Source organism: Phocoena phocoena, chromosome 7 (assembly GCF_963924675.1).
Source record: "Phocoena phocoena chromosome 7, mPhoPho1.1, whole genome shotgun sequence".
NCBI lineage: Eukaryota > Metazoa > Chordata > Mammalia > Artiodactyla > Phocoenidae > Phocoena > Phocoena phocoena.
In genome coordinates this window covers 41,993,871-42,011,090 of record NC_089225.1, presented here as the reverse complement: position 1 = coordinate 42,011,090, position 17,220 = coordinate 41,993,871, and the positions used below count along the sequence as shown (strand labels likewise).

Sequence of the window (17,220 nt, the reverse complement as noted above, 5' to 3'; positions counted from 1 at the left end):
GTCCTATTTGTAATATACTACTATAACCATATCTGGTCACATGTAAACCCCTAATACGAGGAAAGGTGGGGGGATGCTTGATTACAGGCTTCAACAGACCTACGTAGAATGAGGTGAGGCAGTTTGAACGGGATTGGTGTTACTAGGTTGATGCTAGAGGGTAAAAAAACAACAGATGTTTACCAGTGTGGTCTAATTATTAAAATCTAATTTGGCCATAATAGGCAGTAGCCCTATACAATTACTATCAGAAAGCAGGGATTAAAAAAATCAACTCTTGTAATATTAAAGTCATTATTTTTGGAAGATATCTCCTATTTGTAAAATGGTTTATAGCTAGTAATCCCAAATGTTGTGTGCCCAGTCAGTTGTTTAAGCACATAAAAAATTTTCTTGGTTCCAAGAAGTTATATTGCTCAAAGTTATACATTTTATGATTTTTAAGTGGCTGAAGTGACTAACTGTACTATAAATATTTCAGGCTAAAATTGTTGCAGCCATGTTATAAGGTATTAAACATTGGGAACATAAGTCTCAGCCTTTGGATTAGAGCGAACCCAAAATAATCGGCTAGGCAGAATCTTGGCCCTGTCCATGGTACCCATGGTGCCACGGTGGTTCATTTCTAAGAGGATCTGGGGAGAAATTCCAGACTTCTACTTAGCCGTGTGTCATTAGGTTTGTTCCTAAGTTTTCATAAAAGGATGTCAACACTATACCAAGCTCAGATGCCCATTAAGACAGAAGCTGTGCATTTAACTATCACTGTAATATAGTTACATTTGAGGGATTTAACTGAAGTCAATCCTGAAATTACATAGAGAAGAAATAAAAGATCAAAGGATTTGGGGCTTTGAAGGAGTTGGAAGTGCAGCTATTCATGCCTTGATTGTAGCTGAAGTCATATTTCCCAGACAATGTTTTTAAATTGTGGATTTAAAAAGAGGATTTGTGTTGGAAACTTGGGTGGACAGATGAGGAGGAGCCAGTAAAACATGAGGAAAAGCAGTCAGAAATAGGATGTGCATTCATGAAGGAGGTGGTCATCAGTACCAGGCCATTGTTAGGTCAAGTCAGAGGAGCTTTAAAAGGAGGCTCTGAGTTTACAATTTGGAGGCATTAGTGAGAGCAGTTTCCACAGAGTGGAAAGGTCAGAGGCCAGACTGCAGGGGGTTTTGGACTAAATCAGACTGAAAGAATTAGAGACAAAATATGGCTACTCCATTTAAGAAATTTTGCCAGGAAGGGAAAAAGAGGACGGTAGCTGAAAAGAGGGAGTTGAGAGATATGTATTTTCCCCGTTTGAAGAAGTTTGTATGCAGAAGAAAAGGAACCATGGAGGGGAGAAGGACTGAAGAAATAGGAAAGTAAAAGATTTACTTCTGGAGCAAGGACCTAGAGACGACTAGGTTTATGGTATTAAGAGCCCAGGTTCAAGGAGGAAAGGATGAATAAAGATGAGTCTTGACAAGATTGGAAGTGAACAAAGCATGGTAGGGAAAGTGAACGCTTACAGCCTTTTCTTTTCAGTAAAGTAGGAGGTGAGGTTCTCTGCTGAGAGGGAGACTGTCGAGCAGCTGAGGTAAATAAAATCATTCTGGAGGAGTGTTAAATGTCTAGGTAAGGTTCAAACCTCACAAATATACAATAAATTCAATAAAGAATGAGGGTTGGAAATTGTCAGAGCAGATGTGGAAAGAAAAGAAGGCAATAAAAGAATATTAATGATAATGCCTTTGAAGAGATATGCCCATCGATCCAAAGCTGGAGAGAGAATTAAGTAAAATCTGATTGTGCCTCGTAGCCTGGGAGAAAAGGAAGAGGTAGAATGACAGTAAACTTCATGAGGGAAAGACCTAGCCCAGTGCCTGGCACAAAGTTCATAGTTCATAAATATTGTTGAGAAATGGAGAGCCTGATAAGCTAAAGTAGTAGCAGGTTGAGTAGGGTTAAATGAGTGAATGTAAAAAGGATGGGAGGCTGGAAGGCAGTCCATTCCAGAGTTATGCAGCATGCAGCCTTCATCAGTATACGTGGTGACCCTAGAGACTGGAGTCAGAACAGAATCCCTCAGTGTAAATTTTGGCAGGGAGATGGTGTTCCCAGACCAGGTTCGTTTTGCCTGACAGGCAGCAAGAGGCAGCAAGGCAAAACGCTGGGAAGCCAGAGGTGTGCAGCAAGCAGAGCGTTTATTAGCTAAGCAGCCAAGTAGGGAGACAGGAGGACAAGTCTCAGAGCCCCCCCAGAGGCATTATTATAAAGAATAAAGCAGCAGGACGGTCTGAGGCGTATGCAGCGTGGGGAAAGTTGGTTGGGAAAAGGTGCAGCAATCCTCGTTCTGCTCAGGTGTAACTAAGCTGCAGGCCTCTGCATGTTCAAAAATGGAGATGCTTCGCACGATCTGAGCGTGGGGTTTTCAGCTCGCTGACATCAAAAGGGCACCTAGCGGACACTCGTGCATGCTCAGTTGGAGGGTTGGTGGTCCTATCCAGTCTTAACCAGCTCAGCTGAGCTGGACACAGCTGACTCCTAGTTCCCAGAAAGCAACTCAGGTAAACATCTTATTGTACAGGCTCCCTGCAGCTTGGAGAACATGCAAGTCTCAAAATGACCTTGATTAGTGAAAGCAGGTGAAATGGATTTGAAAATGATTACCCACAGTTTCAATAGGTGATGCCAAGCTCCAAGTTTGGTCTAAGGAGTGGGCTGTTGAAGCAGGGGAGAAGCAAATGCTGCTGGGGAATCAAGGAACTGTAAGAGTGGAGTTGTGAATAACCCTCAGGAAATGTCGGGCAGTGACCTGGGAAGCCAGTAGTTGATTCCAAGAACCCTATTAGAAAGAGGATGGTCTAACCCAAGTCAATGGATAAAACTTTTTTGGAATTGTTGGAGAGCCAGGAAAATGCTAGCCTTCTTCCCTCACCATTGTAAAAGGGTAACAATGGAAGTAGGATCACCTGGGAAGCACTGGTTTTCAGTTAAGGGAAACATTTGAAAGGAGCAGCCAAGAGTCAGTGAGATGGGGCTGCATGCTCCAGTGGAGGGAGTTTTTATCACTAACTTTGTTTAGAGTTGCTGACGCATGGTGATTAAAAAGAAAAAAGAAGACAGGCTTTTATTATTGCTTTTAATTCCCGATAGACAATGCATCTTTTATTTCTTGTACCCTACTTGAAATGCTATTGGAAAGGAGTGTTCTAGGAAATTTTTGAGGCTATGTGAGGGTATAAAAGGATTACTGAAAACTAGATGGAAAGGGTTAGGAGTAGTTCGAAAAGAGGAGGATAAATGTGGCAGAAATGTCTTTCTGCACTAACTTGAGGCAAGGGCTAATACGATATTTGCCACATTCTTTCAGTAACCATCTCCTCACATCTTGTCCTATATTCTGGATTCCCAGGTTTAAGTCCTTCTTTCACAGCTGTTTATATCGCTGCATTTCTAACTCAGGTGAACTCAGATGGCTAGGTTGGAACTGATTACAACGAACAGGAAAATGTACATGACTCTTATTTATGGGTTTTCACTTCCAGCATGAAAAATATTTACCCCCCTGGAGTTGCAAGAACTATTCCCAAGGGAAGTGGCTCATAGCGGAAATGCTTTCAAGTTGTTTCTTCCTTTTTTGATTTTACTGAATAGACCCTTTAAATATCACCAGGAGTCTGAGGTTTTCAACCGTCATCAGGATACACCAGTGTTTTGTCTCCTGGAGGGAAAGAAAGAGGTTCAGTAACAGCCGTTGTTGCAACTGCCCGTCACTGACACTGACCCAAGCCGGGGCGGACCACTGCCACTGAGGGAACCTGTCATCCATGTGTGTTAGGGTCATGGGGGTGGGATGGGGTTGAAAGATTCTGCTCTTTTTTAAAATTGAAGGACCCTTAATTTACAATGTTGTGTTAGTTTCTGGTGTACACCAAAGTGATTCAGTCATACATATACATAAACATTCTTTTTCATATTCTTTTCCATTACGGTTTATCACAGGATATTGAATATAGTTCCCTGTGCTATACAGTAGGACCTTGTTGTTTATTCATTCTCTATATAATGGTTTGCATCTGCTAATCCCAAACTCCCAATCCAACACTCCCCCATCCTCACCCCTGCTTGGAAACCACAAGCCTGTTCTCTATATCTGTGAGTCTCTTTCTGTTTCATAGATAAAGAACATGTGGTATATATATATATACAGTGGAATATGACATCACTTATATGTGGAATCTAAAATATGACACAAATTAAAGATTCTGCTCTTGAAAGTCAGTAGCATGAAAGCAGGAACTTCTAGTGTGGGTCAATCCTGAGGCATATAACTGTTTAGCACATGCAACCATAAATAAGAAACCCTATCTGGGTAGTAATTTGTATCTAGTTTTGTCTTGTTAACAGTAGGCAGGTAGAGTCCCTCTAATCAAAATATTTGTCTTAGCTGTAGTTCTCAAAGTGTGGTCCCCAGACCAGCAGAACCAGCATCACCTGGAAACTTCTTAGAAATGCAGATTTTCAGACCCCGCCTCACTGCTTCTGGATCAGAAACTCTGGAGGCAATCAAGCAATCTGTACTTCAACAAGCCCTCCAGGTGATCCTGACATTAGCGCAAATTAGGGACCCAAGGGGCCAGGTGGTGCTGCACTCAGACCAGACTGCTCATTAGAATCGCCTGGGTAACTTTTAACAAAATACCAATGCTGGAGCCCCCGAAACCAGACTGTGATGTAATTAGAGTGGTGTGGGGCCCTGGCATCAGAACTTTTTCTAAGTTCAGATAATTCCAATGATAGTCACAGTTGAGAACTGTCGCTTTAGAGCAATGTAAGAAGGAGCTCTTTAATTCAGGACTTTGTGATAAATTCAAAAATAATTTATTAAAACAATTTAATGTATTTTACTAGGATGTTAATTTAAGCATGCTTATATAGAATAACCCACAAATAACGTAAGATTTAAGAGGGGGGATCTTGTCTGGTTTTTATTTTTCACTATTGTTATCCTGAGCACCTGGGGCAGTGCTTGGCACATAGTAAGTGCTCAAGTAACTCTGTTGACTAATTGAATTAATCAATTAAAGACTGGAGTTCCAATAGGAACTTGCCTTTACACGGCACAAAGGAACCAGTAAGCGCTCTGAGCCAGAAGAATAGTATCTTTTTCTGGGGCTGGCGTGAGTTCATCTCCTTGTGGTTTTGCGGGTTCTCTGTGAATCCTCTTTGTTCTTGTCCCATGCTGATCTGTACCAGGATGTCACTGCTTTGTATCAGGATTCACATTACATTTGCAGGAACTGGTCTCTGCTTAGGCCCTTAGCCAGAACACCCACCGAGTCGAGTCTCATCACCCAGATGGTTAGAGGCGCGATACCGGCACTGGTTATGTTATCTCCCTTCTTTTCTCTGGGCTGGCTTCTCCACCTCCTCTCCCCCAGACCTCCACCTTTGGACAGGTGCTGCCACCTGGCCTGCCTATATTTTGATCTGCGCACTCTTCCCTGTTGGAGTTCCCTAGAGCTCACGGAGGGGTTCTCTTTGCTTGGTGGGCAAAACTTTCTGAGTGGGGTTTAAGCCAAAACTGGATTTCCCAGCAGGCAGAAACAGGTTCACCATGCTGCTGCTGCTGCTGCTCAAACCCCTGTGGCAATAGCACCTCCAGTGCGTGCCTGTTAAAGATTTCTTGTTCAATGTTGAGTAAGCCACATCACCTAAAAATGAAGTAGCAGATTTGTTTAGAAACTGCCTCTAATTCAGTAGGGCAAATTACTTCCCTGAAACATTTTTGATGGGAGTTCCATACTGGTTAGAGTAATCTAATTAAGATGTGTTGTTAATGCTGTTTTATTTACTGCTTAAGTTTTAAAAAAAACAAACAAAAACTGTAGAACCTCCCACTACCAGCAATTATTCTGAAGTCTTTTTTCCCCTCTTGTTTGCTGTAGCTTCCTTTTAGACTGAAGTTACCTGTGTCTCCAGATAGGAGGGAGGTCAAGATTTTGTACTTAATATTTTGCCCAGTTCTTACTGAAGTTTCACTAAAGCAAAGGGAGGCTGTTACTGAAGTTCATGGTGTTTCCAAACCATTTGCATTTGTATACTCATCTCTTAGAGTGCAATACACACATAAAAATTATCCAAAAATTCTCCATTTCTACATGAAAGCTTCTTGTCCCTTCAACTACACTCAGGTCCAGAGGCTTAAACAAAATCCTTTTCAGATTATTGTTAATGCTGTGCCTGATTCTGCAGCAGCTGCTGCTTTTGAACAGTATGATGCTTTTCCTCCCCCAAGAGGGGTGGAAAAGGCCTCCTCTGCCGCACTCTCAACCTTCGTCAACTCAAGGAGCATAAAACAGACTGAGAGAAGAACCTAGGATTCCTGTTTGGGAATTCAGTGCAGAGCTTAAAGACTATTGAGTTTTGCCACTTCCTGACATTGACTTTCATAGCAACAGTTTAATTTGGAGAAAAGCTGCTACCTCAAATGGCTGAAGGTATTTATGTGGAAAATTTTCCAAATGATTGACTTTACTGTGTTGCTATTTTCTTTCCCCATGAATATGTGAGTATTTGGCTTTCTCCCAGGAGTTTTTCTGCATCACTTCTCTTTAGGCAAAGACATTTTTCTATCCAGACTGGGAAAAGAAAGATGCACCAAGAGCTTCCCCCTTTACAGTGAATTATTATTTGAGTTTAAACGATAACATCTCTAAGAATGAAGAATTTGAGTGTGTCTGTTTCCTGAAATCTTCCCTTGGCCAATCTTCATGGTAGTCAGAGTCATCTTGATCATCACTTTGGAGCCAATGCAACTGTGATCAGCTTCCTCGAGCACTGCCCTGCCTCTCTCCTCCCCGTTGGCATCAGTCTTACTGAAGGGGTTGTCTCTGGTCCCTCTTACTTCCTTATCTCCCGCTAATTCTTCAGCCACCTCTCTAAAGCCGAGGTCGCCGATGGCTCCCTGTTATTTAATCCAATGATTATCTGATATTATAACTGATTTGTAGCATGTGATATTGCTGTTCCCATCTTCCTTTGCTTCTTTGCCACCATTTCTCCTCATTCTCTTAGTTTCCTCCTCTTCTGCCCCTTTCTTAAAGGTTGCTTCCTTGGGTTGTAGCAGAGTGGGGAAATTAAACTGATAATATCCCCCACCTTTTGAAAAGAAATTAAACTTCTAAATAAATGAATAAATATATATGTCTAGAATTGAAACTCTATGAGAGCCGGTTGTTTTGTTTTAATCAGCATGGATCACCCACCCTAGAACGGTGCTTGGCACAGAGTAGGCACCCAGCCAACGAATGAATGAATGATATAAAATTTATAAATACTGAAAATATATATAGAAAAGAAGGGAAAAAAGTTGTTTCCTTGGGAACCAATGCAAGGCCTGCCTCTCTTCTTACTCTACAGTCTCTTCCTGGCTGGTGCCATCTGTCCCTCGGACTCAATCCCATGCCATTGATAAAGATCCCCATCCACTTCTCCAGCCCAGATCTTATGACAGCAGATCTATGTCTAAACTGAACCTGATTCCTTCTCTTCCTGGTTTCTCTAAGTCCCCAGTTTTAGTGAGGGATGCCATTGTTCATCATGCAAGACAGAAACCTTAACTTCCTCTCCCCTCTTCCCATAAAAAACACTAACGATTCCTACTTATTCTATTTTCTACATAAATTTTAAATACATGTCTTCTCCCTAACTCCTACCAGCACCCCTCCCTCTGCCCTAATTCAGGAAACCATCAACTTGCATCTGGGTAATTCTCTCTGGTCTTGCTTCCTTGCAATCCATCTTCCATATTATAGGAGAGAGCTGTCTGATCCCATTGCCCTGATCAAAGCCCTCATGCTTGCAAAGCCCCCGCCGTCTGGCCTCTCTTGCCTCCCCAGCCTCAGCTCTTGGCACTCCTCACCTTACATTTTTCATTTTTGGTCATTCCAAATATATTTCAGTTCTTCAAAAGTACCGTGCTCTTCCACCTTCTGGGCCTTCATATTGCCATTTCTTTTTTTCTACCTAGAACATTCTTTCTATTCTCTCCCCATCTGGAGAATTCCTGCTCCCTTTTTAGATCTGAAATTCAGACCACTTCCTGTTGGATGCTCCCCTGAATGCCCCAAGTCTGGCAAAGGTACCTCTCCCATGACCTCTGCCCCATTGTCCCATCAGAGCAAGAGTCCCCCTGTGTCATAATTGCCTGGGTCTTTGTATCGGCATTATATGGTCACTTCTGTGAGGACAGGAGTGTGTCTCCTGTGTTGAAATCGTATCTCCAGTGCTTAGCACAGTGATGGATGCAGAGAGGTGCTCAAATTTTTGTTGAAGCAATGAGTGAGCCTCAAAGTAAAGCATGAGCCAACTTTCTTTATCACACAGCCTCAAATGCCTCACTCTGCAACCTCTTCCTCACTAGTCAAGCTCCTCCAAATAAAACAACTATTACTTTCCCACAAAGCAGCCAAAACTTCGCTGCAGACAAAGCAACCTATACATCCAGAGGAAGAGAAACTTTTCAAAAGTTCTGAGAATTAACATATGGTAATTGTCAAGTCCCAGGGTGTCTTTTAATTGAACCTTCACAGTAGTTCACTTAGCTTGTACTCAGTGCTTAAACTGAGTAGAACCTCATTAGGGAGGTTGTGTCATGCCTTAGTGAACCTGGAGGGAAAGAGAAATAGAGCTTTCCATGACAGGGAGGCGGCAAAGAAGGGGAGCAATCTGGTCTTCAGATTCTTTAATCCATGTAGCTGACTGTACTGACTCCTGAAATGGGAGATGATGGCGGAGAACAGCCACAGCCATCAAGTGAGGCTAGGATCTTCCTTCCAAACCCCATTCGGGGTTTTGTCCTCGAAAAGCATCTGCTGCCTGCTTCCCTTCTCTCCTTTCCCAGAGCACCTTCTTCAGTGCCAGCCTCAGGAGCAACCTGATTTTAAAGAGGGTTTCCTCCCCAGGAGCAAATCATTGAGGGAACCATGTAACTACCAGGTTCAGTCCTCCAGTGCTTTTCTTGGCCTCTCTGTCACTGCTCATCCACTTTCTCTGTTCTAGCCACCATGAACCCTTTCCTGCTCAGGGCTGTGATGAGGTGGGCAAGTGAGGCCCCCGGGGATGCAAAACTGAAGAAGTCGCCCACTCTTGGATGCCAGCGCTGCACGTGCAGGAGCCTGAATGCGAGTGCCTCCCTGGACTCACCCCCATTCCGGCTCCTGCTCTGTCCCACCTTGGCCACCGTGTCTCCTGGCCTCTGCAAATTCTAGTCCTCCAGACCCAGCTCAGACGCTGCCTCCTCTAAAGAGCTCTTGCTGAAGTTCACCAGTCTCTCTCACAGCCCAGCAAGTAGTCATCGCACCTTCCTCTGAATTCTCAGTAGACCTTATTTATACCTCTCTGAAGACACTGTATACCTTGTTTAGTTCTTGGGCTTGTCTGTGTCTCTGTTAAACTACAAACTGTTTAAGAACAGTCATTTTCTCAGTGTGCTTTCAATATCTAGCACAGGGTTTGGCACACATAAGTCAGTGAGGTGAGTGGGGTTGTCAGGAAGAGAGAAGAGCATAGTGGTTAGTTGCGTGGAGGCGAGAGGGTGAGGAGTAGGCATGGGCCCTGGGGCCAGTCTGCCTGGGTTTGACCTCAGGCTCTGCCATTTACTGGGTGTGAGAGCTTGGACAATTTACGTCACTTGTCTATGCCTCCATTTCTTTATCTTTAAAATGGGATCAATAGTGATACCCTAACGTGGGATCAATAGTGGTACCCCAACATGTGATGTCTAATTGAGCTAAAAGAGGTAAAGCCCTTAGCACAAGACTTGGTGCCTAGTGAACACCTCAGTAAATGTCGGGATTCAGAATAAAAAAGGGTCTAGCGAAGGGATATCCATGGAAAATGCAGGTGTGCGCGCTAAGGGTAAAGCACAGTTGTGACTGATGCCATAGAGGAAGTTAAATCTAAACCGTTAATGATAGAAGACAGAGGCAACGGCCATCTACTCCCTCGAGAACCCAGGTGCCTACTGTTTTTGAAAAGACAAATCTTATCTCTACAAAGAAGATGGTTAGGGAGGCTGCCTGAAAAGGCAGCCGAGGAGACCCAAATGAACCTGGGAGTATTAAAACAGATATTTAAATATGCCGTTTTAATATCTGCTCTTAAGGGGGATGGAAACAGAATGCTAAGGGAAAGTCATGTTTTTGCTGCCATCTACAGTCAAAGTGCAGTTTTCAAAGTTTCTTAATACACACACACACACACACACACACACACACACACACACACATAGTTATGAATAACAGTATAGAGTTTGGTTTAAAGTCTAGTAATTGAGATACTTTGGGCATATTATTCTAGTATTTTATTTACCAGTGTTTCTAAAATTATGTATATTTAATCAGTAATATAGCCTTTTTAACATCTCAAATTGTGTTAGAACTTATCAGAAGACGGCTGGAATAAGAGTGAGGCTTTTATCTGTCGGGTTGGATTAGCTGCAGCTGTGGCAGATGACATTTCATACAAAGATTTTAATGAAGAAAGAGATAGATTTGATTTTACCCCATGTTTTCCTGCCCCATGACCTGCAGTTCTATGATTGTTATTAGAATTATTATAAATTGTATTTTATACAAGCATCCTTTATTGTTTTGATATGAGAAATCAACCAAAAGCAAGTAAAAACAGTATGACAGTGATGTCACTTATGAGTTGCCTTCTGTCCCTATGCACCCATCCACGTAATCTCCATTATCATGATGTTTTCCTAACTTTCCTGTGCATTATTTTTAAAGGGTTAAATATAGACGAGAGTTATTGGAAAAGCGTTTGATGGAGAAAAAAGAAGTGACCCTTCAAGAAGCACTTGAAGAAGCAGAGAGAGAGAAGCGAATAGAAGCCCTGAGGAAACAGGTGCTTTTAATTTGGAAAATTTCATGGGTGGTTTAAAAAAATGTTTCTAAGTGCTCTTAATAACATTATTACTAGGGCTTAGTTCATGACATCTGCTATATAAAATGTAACTTTCCCAAATTGGGACACTGGTCTTCATTGCTGGGAGCAATTAGATTTATGTTGAACCATTTCCAGTTTCTTAGTGTATTAAAAGAATTTTATCAGCACCTTTAAAATAGCTCTCCCAAGATTTAAATGCATCCATATTACCTCTAGTTTATAAGCTGAATAGTATCCATGTACAGCAATGAAACTCTGCATCTAGCCGAAGGATTTTACTCTCCTTGAAAAAATGTGGTGGAGATTGAGCAAAATAATCCTCCCTAGGGTAGGAACCTCTGTTTGGAAACATCCCACAGTCAACAAACAGGTTAAAAACCACTTTATGAAAATACTGTTTTTGTGGAGAAATAAAAGTCTCCCATTGCTTTGGCTCGTAAAAGTAGGCAAAAGTTCCGAAGGTAGTAGTCGGCAAGAGCAAGAATTTAAGACCTTGGGAAATGTAATAAAATTGTTTTACTTGGTAATTTTTCATAGTTTTTAACCTGAAAGTGATTAGCTCAACTCACAAGCTCTAAAGTCTTCATTGACACCATTTCCCAGCTGATAGGAAATGACTGTCTGGTTTCTCTTCTCTGTCAGTGAAGGCAGTATAGAATCTTGGGTAAGAACTTGGCCTCTGGTGTCCTTCAAAACTGGTACAACCTGGTTCACTACTTACTGACAGAGAAAACTTAGGTCTTTTAACCTCCCTAAGCTTCATTTCTTCCTCTGAAAAATGGGAATCATAATAATAGTACCTACTTCACAAGTTTGTAGTAATGTGCATTCACATTACTCTTCTAAATGCTTTTAGCTTTTAGGTTTTACCTCATTTAATCTCTACCACAACCCTATGATGTAGGAATTATTATTATTCCTACTTCATAGAAAACTGAGGAGGCCCAGAGGGTCCCCAAAGTCACATAGCTAGTAAATGTCAAACTGGATTCAAACCAAGGAAGTCTAGTTAAAGGAAATATTTAGTAAAGAGGAAGTGTAAATGCATACAACTATTATATCATCTTTTATAAAATAGATTATAGAAATATATTCCTATACTTTGAATTTAAGTCCTGGTCATCTTAGATTCAACAAAATTTAAATTATTCAATCATTAGCAAATAGTGATATACCATGGTCTTCGGGAGACAAAACTTAATGTCACTCTTACTAAACACATTCTTGTTCAAAATACAATTTTGATAACTAGAGTCCATATGATTAGGATTCTTTCCATCTGTGAGCCCTTTGAAAGAGGAAATATCTGTGCCCGTTATCTGTAATCAGTGTTTAGAACTACAGTAAAAGACATTTTGGCTAGGAAACCTATAATAATTAAAGTATGTTCAACCCCCAGTTATGTCATTACAATTTCTAAATGGCATTAAAAATGCCATTTTCTTAATGCTAATTCTTGACTTTAGGAATTAACAGGCAGGTGTTATTAATGGTGCATATAATTTACAAAATTAGTGGCTTCTTTTCATTAGGATACAGGTTTGAACAATTTCAATTATCATAAAGGACAAGGGCATTTGGGTTGAAACGACTCTGCAGTTTTTCACTGGAAGGGGAAACAATGGTTTTTAACAGTCCCTGGAAATCTAGTTGCCTGGTACAATGAAAACTCACCCGTCTTGCTGAATAATGCCAACACACATGACTTTACCCATAAATGACATGCTCTAGATTCAGCTTAATCAGATTAAACTTTCTAGAAAGCTTCATGGGGTTGTTACCATGGCCGTAGATTGCTAGTGGTTAAAAATTAATGTTTTCTACTTTTGGTTACTTTCAAGGTGGTTGAATATGTGGGTTTTCTATATAAAATTTCCCTTGACTTTGGATGAAAAAGAAATTTTTATCTAAATTTAATCATAACTGTAATTATGTAATCTTTAATAAAATTTCTTAACTTTAATGGACATTATGTTGCCCAGAAGCATTTTGCTTGTATCTTGTTCCAAGTAGCCATGCTTTTTCTTCTTTTAGGTTGCTATTGTTGCTCAATTTGATCCTGTTAGAATGATGTCAGACACAGTGGCATCAAAAGCGAGGATGGGTATTGGAATCGAAGAAGAATTTATTCTTCAAAAGCCACTCTTCACATTGAATACATACAATGAACAGCAGGTAATTATGGAAATTAGCACAACTGATGCAAAAGCCGTGATGATAAGAATTGTAGAAGTGTGTGTTTTGGGTTACAAATTATTTTCAATATTTACATTTAAATACCATCCATATTAGCATAATTTTTATTCCTAAGTGAGAGCACATAATTACTGAATAATTCTTAATATAAAATAGTTGATAGGTGACCATAGAACAAAACACTTTATGTAAAAATGTTATGTCATTGAAAATTATTTTAATCTAAAAAATAATTTTATGAAATTTTAAAGTTTTGTTAATACTGTATTTTGTTTAAATATTTATCATATTCAGAATTTTTTAATGCATAACATAAATCCTATTAAAGAAACAACTAATGATACTGATAAGACAAAGCAGAGGGAAGCTTTCTGAAATTAAAATGAACAGAAAATAATGTATCAGAGCTAATGATGAAACATTTGCTGTGGGAAAAGGTATTAAGAGGTTATTTAACTGTTTCTAGGAACTTCTGAATCATTTTAATCTGTTTCTATAGCTGAGAAAAGATTTTTAAAAGTTTTTTTAGATGGATGGATGGAAGAGAAGGAGCCAGGACATATGAATGAATGGATATCACTGAAGTTAAGGGAGAAAGTAGTTGTTAACTTTACAAACCTAAGAAAAGCTAAATGCTTATTTAATTATTTAAAAAGCAGGAAACTTCATCCATTCACTCACTGACAAATAAATCGAGTGTGCCTCATTTATGCGCTGCATACTTTGCTAGGGAATAAAAAGATGAACAATTCACATATCAATTGGGCAAATATTTATGGAACATATACTGTATCTGGCACTGAGCCTGGTGCCAGGGCTGCATCCTGAGCAAGATAAACTTGTCCTGTGTGGAGGAAGTGAGCAGGGGAGTTGCGTTGGGAAGGAAAGTAGCACGCATGGGAATAACTCCACTAGGGTGAGATTGCCTCCGGCTAAGGGCTGCAGCGTCAAGAGGAAGGGAATGAACGGGCAGCCCTGAATGGGAAGTCAGAGAAATGGAAAAGGGGAAACTAAGCTCCATCTTAGTTGAGGAATTTTGGCAGCAGTGACAGAATTCATTCCAGATAATTTAAGTTAAAAACAAACAACAGCAAAACTGGATTGGGGGGAGGGGTGGGTGTAGGGAGAGGGATTAATTAGAAAATGCACGGGTATCTCCAGAAACCAAAGCAGGGAGGGCAGTTGGGCTTACAAAGAATTGAAGTCAGAAGCTGAAAAGCTTTCAGGTACCTGGGCTGAGGAAATAAGTGCTTCACCAAGCAGAAGAGGGTGACCCTTACCGGTATGTGTTCAGTGTAAGGTACGTGGTAAGGGTGGGTGCTGGGGGATGAGACTGGAGACATAAATTCCGGTCAGACTGTGAAAAGTATAGCAGATCTTACTTGCTAAGACTTTTGACCTTTATCCTGTGAGCAGATGTGAGACTTTGAAGCAGGTGAATTATATAATCAGCTTTATGTTATAGCAATGTGTCCTGAATGGAAAATTGGTGGAGGTGGAGTCAGGTCCTTTGAAGATGGTGGAGCCCTCATAGAAATGGCATGGAGTGAGGGGAGGGTGGCCTGGCAGGGGCATGGATGGCTCTGGCTGAGAAGAGGAGGGGGATAATGAGTGAGGGTGATTCTAAACTAGGCAGTGAGTGATATTGAGAAGAGCCTGCATTTTGGATTGAAATCCACATCCACTATTTACTGGCTGTGTGAACTTGTGTAAGCTATTAACATCTTTATGTCTTGTTTACTTCATCTGTAAAACAATTTGTAAGGTTCTTGTGAGGATTAGTATAATAAATGTCAATTGCCTAGAATATTATCTGGCACCTAGTAGTAATTCAGTAAATTATAATCATTAGGTGGTGCTGTCATTAATCATATAAGAATTCAGAAGGAAAAGCAGACTTAGGGAGAGAGCATTTATTTTGTTCATATCAGGTTTAGGTTGAAGATGTCTAATACACACTTACAGGAAACTGATGGGCTTCATCTGGGTAGGAGAATTGGGGAAATGGAGGTCAGTACGTGAGGGAGATCTTCATTTCACTTGATGCGTATTGAAAAAAACAGAATTATGAAAACATTTTAAAACTCACAGTTCTGGAGCTGGGGGGAAAAAAGATGAATCCTGGAGATAATGAGGATGTCAACAGCACACAGGTGGAGCATGAATCCTTCAAAGTGGATGAGAGTGACCAGGGAGACTCTTTTGGAGCAAAAGAGGAGAAACCTAGGTCTAAGGCTCAAATACGTTGCTTTTCAGACACAAATCTCAGTGTTATTCCTGACTTATATGCATCGTTGCCCCTAGTCCCTGTATTGATCAGTTGCCAAGTTCTATTGATTCTTCCCTCCATAGTGTTTTGGACAGTTCTCTCTTCCTTGCTACCAGCCAATTTTAGGCATTTATTATTTCATGTCTAGACAATTGTAGTCGATTCTGAAGCACTCTCCCTGCCTCCATCTCTTCTTTCTCTGCCACCTTAAATTTATCTTGAACTTGTAATCAGATGCATCTTCTTATGCAACAGCAATGATTATATTAGTTCCATGCTGAAAACAGAAACACAACCTCAGTAGCTCCCCAGACTCCTTGGCATAGCCTTCAAGCCTTTAAAATTCAAGTCCCAGTCTTAGAAGTGTCCTTTTTCAGTGTTCCCCAACGGTACCAAGTACTCTACCCAGATTACCCCAATCCCAACTTAACCTATTTCGTCTCTGATTTTGCATGTGCCTTTCTTTCTTGATCTCTCTTCCTCCCCCAGCCCCATCCCCAGCTTTATAGAAGAGTAAGTTGAACTTTAAAGTTAGCTCAAGTTGTCCTCCTTACCTGAGACCATCCTAGTCTCATTGGCACCAGGAGATGTCTCTCCGTATTCTACTACTCTTGGAGCATCTGTCACATGTTGCCACAGACTGTAGTTATCTGGGTACATTTTTTTACCTCTGTTAGTGTAAGAGCTCCTTGAAGGAGGGGTTGCTTTCAATGGCTTATTATCCCATCCTCTAGGGGGACTTCAAGTTCATGTAAAATGTTTCATTAGCTGAAAGCCATACGTGGCCACCTTCTTATCATTGCAAACAGTGTCTGTTGACATTAATATTCATAGAAGGAGGAATAATGTCCAATCAGCTATAAATGAAAAGGGAAATTGAACTACTCATATGTCTATACCCCTTAGAGTCAGATTGATGGAAGCATTTTCTAGTTCTGCTTGAAATAGAAATCTGGCCTTGGAAGAAAAGTTCTATTGATTTTGTTTTTCAAGTAGTGGCCATGTGTTTGAACTTAATTTACATATTCCCAAATGATGGAGAAATTAAAATGTCTGTTTAAAGACAGATTTACAAGGTTGTGGTTTAGGTTTATTTTAATCAATGGTTGTTTATATTTTATAATTACAGCTAACAATAAATAACAAATCAATGGTCGTACTGAAAGTAAGCTGCTTTTATCCCATCTTTTAATAATTTTAATGTTTTATTTTGACTAATCTAGTATACAATATTCTGTACATCTTGTGTTGGAAACCACTGATATACTGGAAAGTAATAATGTCAAAAGTTTGGATATTTTCAGTAAGTTCAGAATATAGTCACTGTATACACAGAATTTACTGTCATCTAGTCATCTATCCAGTAAAAACAAATTACACGGCTTGGGGAAATACAGAACTAAATGATAAATTTACTTCAATGAAATGCTATTTATTTAAATCATTTTATTTCTACAGATAATTTCTGACCCTAGACTTCGTTTTGAGTTAGCACTTCGAGAAGCTGGACTTCATAAAACATTTTATGCCAAGGAGATATTACCAAAAATCGGTCCTCAAAAGCCTCCAAGAAAGGATACAGAGTCTACTGTATTCAAAATCTAGAGTTCATCCTCAAATCATGTTATACATAAATAAGATTTTTCTTTGAATACATTTATATGGATAACAATACTACTTTCTAAAATTTTTTCAAATATCAGACATAGAAATCATAGCATCTGTTACAAACAACTTTTTCTTTTATGATTCTTAGACTTTTATGCACTATTTCCAATATCTTTGTTATGTTTAATAGTACTAAATTC

General features: G+C 40.2%; 1 protein-coding gene across 1 annotated transcript in view; it reads left to right on the top strand.

The window, feature by feature from the left end:
* Positions 1-17,017, top strand: part of CCDC148 (coiled-coil domain containing 148) — a 262,676-nt gene extending 245,659 nt beyond the window's left edge. Inside the window, exons 13-15 of the mRNA XM_065880879.1 lie at positions 10,788-10,905; positions 12,982-13,122; positions 16,871-17,017. Of these exons, the coding sequence (XP_065736951.1) occupies positions 10,788-10,905; positions 12,982-13,122; positions 16,871-17,017 (406 nt within the window). The remainder of the gene's footprint in view (positions 1-10,787; positions 10,906-12,981; positions 13,123-16,870) is intronic.
* Positions 17,018-17,220: the final 203 nt, after the last annotated feature.